General features: G+C 44.2%; 1 protein-coding gene across 1 annotated transcript in view; it reads left to right on the forward strand.

Annotated features, from left to right (window-relative positions):
* The window catches only part of HHAT (hedgehog acyltransferase), a 186,759-nt gene extending 179,343 nt beyond the window's left edge, over positions 1-7,416 (forward strand). Inside the window, exon 12 of the mRNA XM_074926062.1 lies at positions 5,126-7,416. Coding sequence (XP_074782163.1) covers positions 5,126-5,217 — 92 coding nt within the window. The 3' untranslated portion in view covers positions 5,218-7,416. The remainder of the gene's footprint in view (positions 1-5,125) is intronic.
* Positions 7,417-14,397: the final 6,981 nt, after the last annotated feature.

Consider the following 14,397-nt stretch of genomic DNA (forward strand, 5'->3'; position numbering starts at 1 on the left):
GTGTAAACCAATCAGATCACCTTTAATGTGCTTTGAAGTTATCCAGTCCACATCTGCACGCTGAATGCTAACACAGCTAAAATTATATAGGGCTTCCTTTTCCAAATACCTGAAGAGCAATTGGGTATCAGACTGCACAGTGTTCGTAATACGTGCTGTTGGACATGCCCTGCTAACGGTCAACCTGAAAGTGGCAAACAGACCTGAAATTAAAATTTTAAAAATCCAGAATTTATCCCCTGCTTCAAATGTTGGGCTAGATAATAGGTTTCTTTCAACTGATCTTTAGTTTTGAACGTTATTTTTCCTGAAGACATGGCAGCTTTACTGATCTTTTAAGGATATTAGTAACTCTAGGTAAGAGAGGTCTTGGCCTCAAGTGCTGGTTTGCTTTGGCTTTTTATTCTGCTTGACAAATCAGTGCCTGTTCCTCCTCCTCCACACAGTTGAGTCTTCTTAATTCCACTTTACAGGGGAGTTGCTTCAGTGTCTTCTCACATGTGAACTTCTGTTTAAGGATAAATTTTCCTAAGTGCTAAATCTTGCAACAACTTAGAAACTTCTGAATCAGAGTTAAGATGAAAAGCTTCACTTTAGAAGCATACAAAGAGATGACTTTTTCGGACTTCTGTTGATTTATTAACTACTCTGTACTTGAAGACTTCTTAGGACTGTGCGACCAAGTTATATCTGAAAATATTATTAAGATCCCAAAGCTACTGAGACAGTTTTGGAAAATGTAAAATGCAACTACAGTTCTCTTCCTCCTACATTTTACGGGTTGGAAGGAACAAAGGGACGTTTCCTGATGTTTTGATGATGATGTGAAACATGAATGTGTCCAAAACATTGCTAGTGTGATTCTTCATTATGCTAGTAATTCTTCATTACTGTAGGTGATGAGGAAATCTGAAAGAGCTTCCTTGTTGAGACATGATTAAATGTTGGTTCAAATGATTTGAACTGAGGTAATGAAGACAATGAGAGCATGACTAGTCTTTGAGAGCTGTGATCCAGCCTGTTACTTCTGAGTTGAAGGCTTAGTTTTACACCACTCCCTTCAAAATCCAGACTGTGCCAGACACATGATCTTCTAGATGTTTGCACAGTATGCAGAAGCATTCTTGAAGAGGAGTTAGGAAGCTCGAAGGAAAGAGTAACTCCAAAAGCTGTTCCTGCTGCAGCTAGTTTGTACTAATTGTCTTGACTATGTAATGAAAAGAAGTCTCCTGTTCATTATGCTGAAAGCTGAGTACGTAGCATTTCATATTGTGATTTTATCGGCAAGACTACTGGAGAGTAGATCAGGTGTGTGCAACAAGGCATTGCCTCATGCCTAGTGGGGACTGGAGACTTCTTTGGGAGTAGGTTGTGTGATAGACGAATAAAGCGTTGCTGTTACCTCACCCCAGAATTCTCTATCCTCTTCACAAAGGAGTTCATGTTTGATTTTTGTGGAGCAGTATATCTGTATAAGTAGAGAATTTGGTTGTGATTCCATTAATATTTCTCATCCAGTGTTCCTTTGTTAAAAGGGAAGTCCAGCTGCCTTAAAGGAAATTTGTGCAGGTAAAGCTCACAAATATTGCTGGATTTGCAAATAGCATATGAGTTTGTTCTTGGATTTATAAATAGCATGTGTTAATAAAGACTAATTTATCTTTCCACAAAAAAAGATTATGAAAATCTGAGTTGTCTCATGAAATTTGGCCTTCAAGTCTAAAATCAAATTACTGAAGACAGTCAAGAAATTGTAAGATTTAAAGTGGTATGTGACATGTTTTTGAATAGACGAACTTAAATCAGTCATTTCCTAACAGCTTAGTGCTTGATTTGACCCCAGTAATGTTCCTAAGAATACATTTTATGGTATATGACTTTGTAGAGAAGTATTGATCTAGAATGCAGGCATGTACCCTTCCAAGCAGAGTTTGGAGAATGGTACAGCATAGATGAGGATGCAGTATTTTAGGGTGATAAGATAAAGCTGGGGAGCTGCAGAAAGAGGAGCCCATTGGATGGTGTTGGAGAGTAGGAGCAGAAAGGCAGTCAGCAAAAGGCCTGAGGGAAGAATGTACCTTACACTGCAGGCCCAGGGCAAAAAGAAGTGTGGATCTGAGACCATTGGTACCGTGCGGTTGTTTGGGTATACAAAGAGAAACTGTTTAAGCAAGGAAAAGGCTCCTGTGAATTTACCCTGCAAGAAAGCAGGTCACACTGTTGTTTGACTATAGAGGTCACAGGATGACACACAAGTCATTTACATGCTAGGCAGAATTTAAAATTTCATCCTTGCTGGTTTAGCATATCTCAATGTGTTCCTCCCTACAACATCACCTTCTGGAGAACAAGGTCTTCAGTCCTTTCAACAAGTTTATTTTATATGCAACCCTAAAATGGGAGGGATGAATGTAAACAGTTTAAAGATGCCCTGCTTGCTTCAGGCTGCTTCTCAGGTGTGGATACACTTGTGCAAATCGGCCTTGAGTGGACTGGAGCTAATCCGGGATTGTGTAGGAGCAGGACGTGATGCCTTTGCTTTGCTCACAGTGGAAGCACCATATGCATTTCCCCACTCCAGCAGCCATGCATGTGGTTTCTGTAAGGCAAGAAAGGGCCAGCAGGGCAGAGGTGCCCTCTCTTTCACCCCCGCTCAGAGCTGGCCACCTCCTGCTCATGCAGCAAGAAATGCTTTGGGATCTGTGCAGCTTCTCCTGGAATAGCTGTAGCAAGATTAAATTTTAAAAATTCCCCTTTTCCTTCCCCCATAGCAGGTCACTTCATCTTCCCCCTTCCTTTTCATCTTAATTAGATCAGGAGGAGGTGCTCTGCCCAATGCAGCCCCTGACACCTCTTACTGTACAGGAGAGACTCCCTACATTCCAGGAGGATTACCACAAACCTGCTTATAGCGGCATGACAGTCCCATGAACCCAGGTCGTGGGCACTGCAGAGGAATCTTATCATAAATCTAAGACATCTAGGAAAGATTTCCATTGCATACCTATGTATTCTGACAAGATCTCTTTAACATTGGCTGGGTACAGCAAGCAAGTCGGACTAAAGACTACTTTTGGCACATTTTCTGAGTGCCAGAGCTTTAAAGTATTTAAAAATGCAAAATATGTGTCTAGCAAGATTTCCAAAAAGTACCCTCTTAAAAAAAAAAAAAAAAAAGCAGCAGAATTCTAGACTTAGTCCTTTAACTTTCTCTGGCTCTGTCTGTATAAAGCAGCCACCACAATATTGCTGCCAGAAGAGGTATTTTTTAGTACATTCAGTGACATACTTTCACATGCAGTTTTATCAGAGACAAAGCACAGCTGGGCTTTAGCTTGCCATTGAAGGTGAAACCCAATCTACAGTAGCCTAATTTCATTGAAGAAAAAAAGAGACTATTTTATGGTTAAAAAATCCCTTTGGAAATACCTCAGCGATTTCGTTTTGTGAGACAAATAGTTAAACAAAAAGTATAATTTTGCTTTAGAGTGGTGTGAGGACAAGTGATTAATATTTGTAAATGTCTCCATGAAAATCATTCAAGTTGCAAGACTGTATTTCACCACAAACAAGGCCAGAACAATTAGAGATTCATGAAGCAAACACACAGCTATTCACAGGGGGGGAAAATAACTTTTTCTGAACCTGTTCCAGGGTGAAGTGTTACACTGCTCAGGCTCTTGGAGCACAGAGTAAGGGTCCCAGCATGTGTTGTCCCCAGAAGTGCAGGACCGAGCCCAAGGCTGCAGCCCTGCTGAGGGTAGGGTATTAGGCTAAGGCTCAGCTGGACATTAGCACAATTAAAAAGCCTCCAGACTGGAATCAGCTTGAAGCCTGGACAAAGCCAGCCTGCCAAATTAACTTGTAAACATACCTTCAGAAGGAGCTCTTCCTCGAGTATGGTGTTGTGGAGAGGTTACAGCTTCTCTCCATCCCTCCTCCAGGCCAGTGGAGAATCACGTCTGCCAGCAGGGTCCTTCAGATCAGGGTTTTCCCCAAGAGGGAGCACTGAAGCTTTTCTTTCAGCAGCAGGTGCTGGTAGTTTGAGGATGGTGTGCAGAAAACAAGTCGTACACTGAACCAAAATTCTTATGTCAGCAACAAAAAAGCCACCAAAACCCCCGCAAACACCTTCTTCATTGCCCCCTTCCCCCAGAGAAAACACACCGAAAAACATTAGGGCCTAATGTAGAGGATTTCAACCTATACATTTCATAAATTCTAAGCAGAGGAGGGGGATGGAGAAAGGGAACAGAGATACCAGGGAAGGTACCAAGAAAAGTTAAATTATTTACCTGATTACAGATTTCTCAAGTGATTTACATCTCCACTGGAAAGCAGTAGACATTTTGGCTTGTGACCTCCTGCTTACTGTTTTGCTTTTAGCTGTTAGAAGTTGAAGTGAAAAGATGGTGACTTCCACTAAAAAGAATTTGAAAATAACAAAACATGTAATTTCCCCAGCAAAAGTTTTATGTATTGGAGGAGGCAGTCTTTTTAGTTGAAACATAATCTAGCAAGAACACATCAGGCAGATCGGGCTGTCTGTTCTGCACTGGCACAATGGAGTTCTGACCCCATTAGCTGTTACGAGGCTGTAGAGCACGTACCTTAATTTTCACACCCAGCTGCAGTGTATCCAAAACAGCCTTAATCAGAGGTTTCCCCAGACTCTTTTTGCAGAACAGATAACTGAATTTGTTCTGATTTTTAATAACCTACATTGTGGTTATGCATCCCTTTGTGCCTAGGAAGCGCCATAGACAGCTTAAAGCATCAGGGTTCATTTGGGGATCTGCTTGATAGACAAACCCACTACAAAGGCAAGGATTGAAACAGACCCCTTTAATTTGGAAAGCACCCTTTGGAGGTGCAGAGCAGTAGTAAACCTGGTACAGTTGCCCGAAAATAGAAAAGACTGGAGCTGCAGGGGATCAGGCATTCCTGAAGCTCAGACAACCCAGATTTCCCTTTTCAGATTTTGTGGGTTGGCTCTACTTACTTATGAGACTGAATTGCTAATAAAATTAATTAGAAGCATCGTAAGTTGGACATCCCAAGAGTATTTCTACTTGAAGCAGTCATTAATTATTCTGACTAGGATTGTCTGTCTTTCTATTTATAGGCTGGCCATGGGCGACACTGACTGTTCTCGGGTTCCTGTACTGCTATTCTCACGTTGGAATTGAATGGGAGCAAACGTACGCTGTGAGTTAGGAATGACGCAAAACAATGATTTTTAAGACAGGTTGATGGCTTTTCTACCCTGTATATCCTGTCTGCAGAAGCATGTGCTGGACCAAGTCTTTGGTCAGTGTGTTAAAACCAAAAGCTCATTTAATTGATTCTGGATTGTGAATGCAGGTATTAAACTAGAAACACTGATGGGCTGTGACTGGGGGTGGGGAGAAATTATGAAGCATTTGAATTATGTTATTTTTATAAAACAGCATCTCTGTGGCTCTATGTACGTTGGAAGCATGAATCTCAGAATAGGTATTTTATATATGCTGGAGAAAGGTTTTGTTTCTTCCAACGTTCTTCTGCCTATTTTGAGATATTGAAGAAGAAAATTTTTCCTACCTTGAAGAATTTAAAAAGCCCAGTCTCTTATAGCCTCTGTGTAGGGGCACACAGGGCTGTGCCCTGCACTTACACTGTTCCGTGAAGGGCATGGTGTTCATCAGTTCTTCTTGATTGCTTTCTGATTTAAGTTAGAACATTTTGCTGTTCTTGCTAACTGCAGTAGTTCAGCCTTAAGCTACTTTTCTATCTACTGTAGCAAAGTCTGCTTTTTTGCTTTAATGTCTTCATTTAAAAATTTGCCTTTAAAGCAACACCCTTTGTTTGGTAGTCTTAGGAATGGTTTTATTTGTTTCTTTAAAAAGAGAGAGTAGGGAGGCAGGACTTTTCTTAAGAAACAGCTTTTCTTTTTAATCAATTATAACCTTATAGCTCCTTGGGCTTTAAGTGCTCTCTGCCTCCTGTTAGAACTAAAGCATATACCATGATCTTTATTATGGGGTGAATCCCACCTTGAAGAGAACCATTCAGTCTGCCTCTTCTATTTTTCTGTTACGGAAGGTCTGGCTGACTGGTAAATCTGTTCAGTCTGCCTCATTCTGTGGTGTCCAGGCAATCAGCTCCACAATATTAAAGACACCCTAGGAGTAGCATTTTAAGACCTTTAAAAAACTTAGAACGGTCCAATACAGTGACACCAAATTAGCCAGAGCTCCATGTCCTTTGCCCAAAGGCAAACCTGTTACAGCAGCATCTTTGCTAAAAGACTGGGTTGCCCAGGGCTGAGAAAGTCCTGCCTGCCTGCAAGTGTCAGGGCTGCAGGAGTGCTTCAGCACGTGCCGTTTTCCAGGGGAAGGGGAGACCCTGCTCCTGTCTGGTGTAAGGGGTGTCTCCCAAGCTGTTATTTTTTAAACTGATACTGAAGAGCAGCTAGTCTTTCTAAAGTTATACATTTCACCTAGGCCTGGTGAAAGGCCACCAGTCCTGGAGAGGGCTTCTTGCAAGAGCACCTTCCTGCACCCAAAGCAGGACTCCTGTCAAAACCTGTCCCATTCCCCTTGGCAGCCATTTCAGCCTGTTGGGAGGCACAGTTACCATCCTACTGTCCATCACACTCGCAGCTTCAGCCAAGTGTGATAGAGCTTATCCCTTCAACAAGAAATTCAGCCCCTGAGATAGGCTTCAGCTTAGTGCCTGCATTTCTGATGTCTCTGCTGCTCAGAACTATGGCAGCCTTCTTTTTCCCCTTCATTTATTCCTGAAGAAAAAAGGGTAGAGGCTTTAGTTCTCTATCCATCTGGAGACAAAACCCATCTCTTGCTGTTTCAAAGCAGAAGCTCCAGCCCTTTATGTTTAAGGAAAGATTATCTACCCCATGATTTCCCCTGGAAGTAATTTCTAGGAGATACTGTGAACTGTTGAAAATAAGACACACCTTGAATGTTGCCTGGCCAGAGACATGGCCCTCCTGATTGACTTACAATAACTGCAGGGATCCTCTCAGCCATGAGGAAGTATATTGCTCTCAACCTCTGAATTTACTAAAAGGATCTGAGACTGGTCTCCATTTTGGAGTAGAGCTGAGCTAAGGGCAAGAACTTTCACAAACTTAAAACTTTGTAATTAAATTCTCAAACTTTGTAATTAAGTGAAATTAGTATTGGAGCAAAAAGTCATGAGTCTGTTCTTCAGTCTTATCGATTACCGTTATTACATGAAACGAGAGGCTACTAAGTGATTAGATTCCAATTTGTATGCATGCAAAACTTCCTGCTCCAATATGGAAACGACCTTGAAGGTCATCTAGAGTATGCTTATTTCTGAACTAAAATTGGTTGGGGGGTGGGGTGTTGTAGGGGGTGTGTGTGTTTCAGTGCTTTATACATCTTCATAATTTTGTATCCCTTTTTCTATAAATAAAGCTGAAACTCACTGTTGGCTTGAGAACTGTCTCTTAGAAAGCTACCATTTGGTGTAAGAAAAAAGTGCTCCACTGCTGTGAAGAAACATTACTATGCGCTGGAAGCCTGCAGGATGGGTGCAAGGCAGACTGGTCACTTTTATCCCTCTTGTGCACTGTGTGGAACATGCATTCCTTAATGGTGTGAGTTTAAAAAGCAAATACACCTTTTGTACATTAGTTAAGGTGAGACTTCAGCATGTGAAGCTTCTGAGAATGGTCACCAAGAACAGTATGAAAGTAAAATGATGCTTCCCTTTAGATTCTTGCTATCCTGGTCCAGGGTCAAAAGTAGGAAGTGTGCTTGCACAATTTACAAAATAGTACCTGTTTCTTATAGTTGAAATACTTATTGTATGAGCAATAGATTTCCTTCACTCTTGGTCTTTCCAGAGGTTCTTTGTCCTGCTACTTTGAAATATGTATTTCAAGGACAAGCCCACTCACAAAGTTTCTGCTCCATCCTGCTTAAAGCACCAGTAGGCAAAGGTGTGGGGCATGCTTGGTCAGCCACACAGCTCTGTTAAGAGCTCAGGCTGTGCCTGAAGCACTGTGAGTGTATGTAGTCAGTTATACCTTCAGCTTGGAGGCATATTCCTCAGCATGACCCGAGAAATGACTCCTCATTATCATGTGGCACCTGATGTAATTGAAATGATGTGATAGCAGAAGTGCCATCCTCCAAGCAAGTCCTCTGTGACAGTCCTAGAGAGGTGGGAGTTTGTGGAGACCCAGAAGAGACTGAAGTAGACACCCCACTTATCAAAGGAAAAAAACATGCAAGGGGAGGGGGAGAAGAGACTTCCAAGCACTAAGGAGAAGCTAGTTAAGGGACCTAGGAAACAGTTGACAAAGACAGAAATTGCCAAAGACAATGGCCATTTTGAACCAAGGGGTGGCACTTCTCATCTGGTGGGGGGTTATGGGGACACTACTGCAGATAGACCCTAGAAGTAACAAGAGTGCAGTGACCAAAAAACTGCAAAGTGGTGGCTCTGAAACTGAGCTGGACAGACACATGATGGCTACTGACAAAAACAGTTTACAAGGGATTTTGAAAAACAGCCTAAGCAGCTAGCAAGCAGAGCATATCACAATATATGTCTGTAATGGCTAAAGTCTCTTCATAGACACACACGTCCTTCCCCGAACCCCCTCCTTGGCTAACAAAGCCCTCCCAGCCATCAATATTACTGGGGATGGTGAGATTATGCTAAGTCGTTCCTTCTTTAAGTCTGTATTGATTAGGGGTGAGTGAGGCTTTGCTCACATATCTCTTTCACATCTGAGCACTAAAAGCAGCTTGGAATAACCAGCTTACCACAGGTCAGAAGAAAAACAGCTTCACTGTGAAGACCTGCAGCAATTTTGTATTAGTCATAGCAATAGCACAGGGCATGTCCTTTCTCCTGCGCACCCCCTTAATTTCCTCCATCACTTGCTAACCCGTGAGCCAGTTGCAGCTGGCGCTTGCTAAGGCAAGGTTTGCCATGATTTTCCTCAAGGAGCTGTGAAGAGCAAGGAGATTGCTATGCATGGGCTGTCACAGCTTCTGCTGCCTGAGCTTTATAGTCCCCCTCCCCTCCCGGAGTAGCGCTGCCTGTTACTGCTTTGCAAAATAACTCCCTTCGCTCCCAGCCACTTGTTAGTCAAGGCGTATATTTTAATCCTGCAGGGACAATTGAAATACTGCTCGCTGCAAACCTGTGAACTCTGAGGCTGTAACTCCTTTGAGAAATGAGGGGAAACCTGCATTACGATAGATAATTTATTGTATTAAGGGACCTCTAGGCACAACCCTCTTTAGCAGGTGTCTTTGCCGACCCCCTGCAGACACGGATACGCCGGGGTGTTGTGGACATGTGCACCAAATTCAGCAATTTCACCAGTAGCTGCTTGTGGAGCGGTTCCTCCATTAGTTGCATGTAAAAGGAAGAAAAGATGAAGACAACTGTTTTATTTGAGATTTCCAATTTCAGCACATGCAGTCCTGCCAGAGCATCTGAGGAGATGAGTCCCAGCTGCCCGTGGCACAAGTCACCTACACCTGAGCTTACTGTGGACAGACCAACTCGGCTCAGGCATCCCAAGCCTGGGGACAAGCACTGGGGCAGCTCTGGGATTGAGAGGCTTTCAGGGATGCCACCAGTGCCCAGGAGGAGAGGAAAAGAAAATGCCTCCATTCAGGGCAGCCACCACGTGCTTTAGCAGCGTAAGTCAAATCTCCAACCTCATGTCAGCATCACTGGCCTTGGAAACTACTGCTCTGGGAGGAAAGAGGCGCATGTGCTCTGACCCAACACAGAGACCAACAGGATGAAAACTATGCAGTGGCATTAGTCATGGGAATCAAACATACTTGCAGGTACTCAAAAAACTCCTCATTCCTTATGCAGGGAATCACAAAGGTCTGGGCAAGAGCAAATTGAGCTAACACTGGGATTTAACAGGCAGATTTGGACCACAAGCTAGGCTGCACCACCTTTCATCACATTCAGGGCCAGTTCGAGCTAAGTGTAAATAACCTTAGGTACCTGCGTCCCAGTGCCTTTCAGAAATGGGTCAAATGAAATGGGCTACCTGTGGCATGCAACCTCCTCAGGAACAGTGAGCCTACAGGTAATCAAAGTGCATCACTATCCACAGGGATTTAAGGAAAACTTTACATATGGTTTGGTAGCTGAGGTGAATCGTTGCTGACAGGTGCATCAGCCAACCACTGAAAAATTGAAGTTTACTGAAGAACTACTACAGAAATGTAACACAGGGTATGACCTGTGAAGTTTAAATTGTATTAGCACTCCCTCTAGAGCTGATCTTTCTTGACAAAATTAATTAACTTTTATGGACCGCAGCACTTCCATCCCTGCACTAGTGCATTTGAGTTTCCAAAATTAGGTGGCAAAAAATAGAACTGGAAATGCTATAGAAGACTAGAAACATCTACACTGTTGGTAAATGAATTTAAAAGGCAAAAGGGAAAAATGAAGAGCCAGTTGATCTTTTCAGACTGCTGCTGGAAGGGTTAAGGTTGTTGTAAGGGCTCAGGTATGTGGGAGGATTACCTTATAGTAAGCCAAACTGCAGAGATAAAAATAAGCATTTATGAGACAGTTCTTTAAATGATGGTACTGCTGATTTATAGTTATGGGTTTCTTTATTCTTGTGGTAGTCGTTTTGTGCTGAGGTGGTAGTTTATGCTGAAATTACAGGCTAGTAACATTCATTTGGTCACATCTCTGCTCCAGACTACTTCAGTGATCACTCAGCTGCCTTCCCCACCTCTTGCATCCTGCCCCAAGACCACCCCTTGATCGGGTTCCGTTCCCATGACAGCACTGCAGACACGGTAAGGGCACTGTCACTTCGGCAAACATCTGCCCAGGATCAGGCTACTTCACAGCGAGCCCAGCGCTTGCCCAGCCCCACTGCTGCCTGCTGGGGCCTCTGGGGTAGACAGAGCGGCAGCGTGAGGAGGTAAATAACTACCCTTTAGTACCCTCCCCACACGTGGCCTTACCCTGGGCCCCACGCTACATCACCACGCAGCAGCATCCACGCCCAGCCCGCCCTGGTTACTTATCCTCAGATTTCCTCAGTTTGATCAAATCCTGCCAAACAGCCCTTGTTAAAAAAGAAGAGACCTACAAAGGGTCTTCTATCTCTGAAGACGTCCTGCTTGCCTTGAGTGGTTAGGCCAATAACCACTGATACCAACAACTGCAAATTTAGTATGAGCCCTGACATGGTATAAGGGTTAAAAAAGTGCAGCAGTCATGCAAAATACAAGAGTGTACTGCTTCTGGGGTACTTGGAGGCTATGAGCTGTCTGTTGCTTAATGCTGGCTGAGGAAACTTCTGATTGAAGAAAAATTGCATTTTTATAATAATAAGGTTTCCAAGCTTAATCTTTCAAACTTCTTTAAGGCTGGTGGCAGTAACACAAGGGTACCCTATGACACTGGCAAAGAAACCTAGGCAGGATGAAGTATCTCACAGCTCCTTCCAGAAGACAGCCACACCCCACTAATGAAACTACAGCAGCTGTGGGGCAGATGGTAACTGAGGGCTACAGGTCCCTACGGAGCTTCCTGGACAGTCAGTCCCATTTGCCCTCATGCCAGTATTGTGCTTTCATTCAGCTACTCCTGCTCCCTCCCTGCTGTCTGTCCCCTTGGTGGGTTTGCAGACTGCACTCACCCTCTCACCCTTTGTTTTTCTAGGCTTTCCTCAGATGCTTTCCTGAAACACAGCAAGGTTTCCTCCATAACTGATTTTCTTGGACAAAGGAAACGTAGCAGATTCAACCCATCGGGACAGGCATCCAAGGCTGCACTTTGGCTACATTATATGCTTCTTCCACTTACTGCCATGGCCTCAGACTCTTCTCCTGACACCTGGCCTACCACTGAGGCCACAGCAACCAGTCTGCAGCTTCTCAGCATGCCTGAGTACAGCTCCTTTGTTCATGGCTCACAAATGAGACATGCCCACCCCAATTTTACAGAGCTATAATATATACAAGAGCCACTGTAATTTCATGCAGTAGTCGATGCACGGTTTCTGCACACTTTCCTAAAGAGTGCTTTTTTTCAATTTAGCTTTCAGCTGAACCGTCTCCACACTTCCAACAGCCAGGTTCAATATGGCTGCATGTGCAGTGTTATCATCCTAAAGGAAAACCAAAACAAATGCTTTATTTTGACTTGGGGCTACATGCAGATTATTTTAGCTCTCATTCTTATCCTCACACCACAGCTGAGAATGTTCAATAAATTTTCCTGTTATTATCAGTTCTTTTAAAATACCTTCTGCTTAACCGTAAAACTCACCAAAAAAGATTGCCAGAGAGGTTTGAAAGCAATCTGTATTTCCCTTCACTGTGAGCTGCTGCTTGCAGGGACCATTTCTTATTGAGCTGTCTTGGTCCTATTGCTGTGCACACAGTAGCCCCCAGGTTTAATACTGCCACCGCTGCTTAGCGTTTCCCCCGGTGGTAACCCTGGCTTAAGAAGATGCCACAGTCCTGCTTTTACAGGACAACCCACACATCTAATAGATACTCCAGCACAGTTTCTCCCCGAGTTGTGTATTCGAGCTAGGAGAATGGGGGTGTGGAGGCAAACACCCATACCAAAACATGTCCCCCTCAAATTTGCACCTATAAACTGCAGTGACATTCACAGGGGCTATGTGTCCCCCAGGCAGGCCATTAACAGCAAAAAACACACCTTTTTTGCCTCACTCATCTGCCTGAACAGAAACGTGTTCAAGGAAACATCTACATCTGAACAAAACTTAAAAAACCCCAAACAATAAAAATAAAAGAAACACTTTTCAGGACAAGAGGCATCTCAAAAGCAAGCTTTTGGAGGTTGCTCACACGCTCCTGCCTCCGTTAGTACCAGATGAAAATTTTGGGTAGAAAAGTTGAGTCAGATATGATGGATCAACCTGCTGAAGTTAGCTGCTTGTGTTAAATGTACACCTGTGCAATGGGGCAGGTTAAATTTGAATTTGACTGTGCTACACGAGGGCTTGAACTTTATTAAGGAAGGGGGAACAGGAATGGAAAAGGAAGAGGAAAGGAAAAAAACCAAAAGGCTTGGGCACGTGTATTTTGCAGATATACCTGTGCACAAGCATCTTCATATCTGCTTCTGACGGACCATGGTAGGAGTTCAGTTACTGTAAAGCCACCTTTGGATTGCTCACAGGTTTTTACTCATTCTGTCTTTCAAGAACTGGACAGGTTATTCCTCCCAGCTTCCACATATCAACACTGAGGTGGTGAATTAGAATGAAAGGAGCAAAAAATGCAGTCTTCTAGGTGAAAAATATTTGCTTCGTATGCTATAGGCCTGTTGCAGTGAAACCCCTCATACCACTGGTGGTAATAAATACCATCTCGACACCACAACCTTCTCGGCACTTTCCAGTTGGATACACAGCCTTACTAAGCACCCTGCCTCAGTGGGGCGCAAAGCAGGCACAGAAAGCTGCTCATCAGCCGACATCCCCTCAAGTCTGGGTGCCCTCTGCGGGTGGGCAGGCGGGAGCGTGGCAGCCATCTCTCACATCCTTCCATGCCAGGCTTGTTGCTCCCCCCGAGTCTGGTGGGCTGTGCTGAGCATCCTCCCACACCAGACAGACACATTGCTGGCATGCACTGAGCAGAAAACAGTTTTGATGTTCCTTTAGTGATGCGGGGAGCAAATAGAAGACATTGCTATTGCACACATGTGTGAGAGGGGGTAGATTTGCTGCAGTTCAGTCCCACAGATTCTCACAGCACAGATGAGCTGGTTTATGCTGGTTGTATTTACTCTCAATGCAAAAAAAAAAAAGCATCAGAGCCAGAATGTTTCTGACTGCAACAGAGATACTAAAATGTACCACATGGCACCCCATTACTAAATGCAAAACTCAAAACCGTGTGAGCAGCACTCACCGCCCCACAAGCCGACACACCACAGACTGCTCCGGGAGTCACTGCTGCTGCCCCTGCAGCCAAGTACCACGGGGCCACAGACCCAGCCAGGTGAGCCCCCACATTCTAAGAGGGGTCCCTGGCAGCTGTCACACACGCAGCAGCATAGGGGTGAGGAAGCCTTCGTGGGCTCCAGGCCCTCAGCCAGCCAGTACTACCAGCAAGGGGCTCCTTTACAGCCCAAGGGGGCTGCATGGTATTACACAAGCTCTAACCCCAAGCTCTTCTCTGGCTACACACCTTCAAATACCTTACAGATACTGCCCTTTACACTAACAAAACAGAAGCAGCCTTTTGTGTCTGCTCTGCAGATGCTCCCAGGTGCAATGAATGAGGAGCAGGGTCTGGCAGAGGTGCGCCAGGGGGCTGCTCAGCTGAGCCCAGCCCTGAGGGGCCAGCAGGTGGAACATGAGCCTTTGCAATT

This window comes from Athene noctua, chromosome 1 (assembly GCF_965140245.1).
Source record: "Athene noctua chromosome 1, bAthNoc1.hap1.1, whole genome shotgun sequence".
In the NCBI taxonomy this organism is placed as follows: Eukaryota; Metazoa; Chordata; class Aves; order Strigiformes; family Strigidae; genus Athene; species Athene noctua.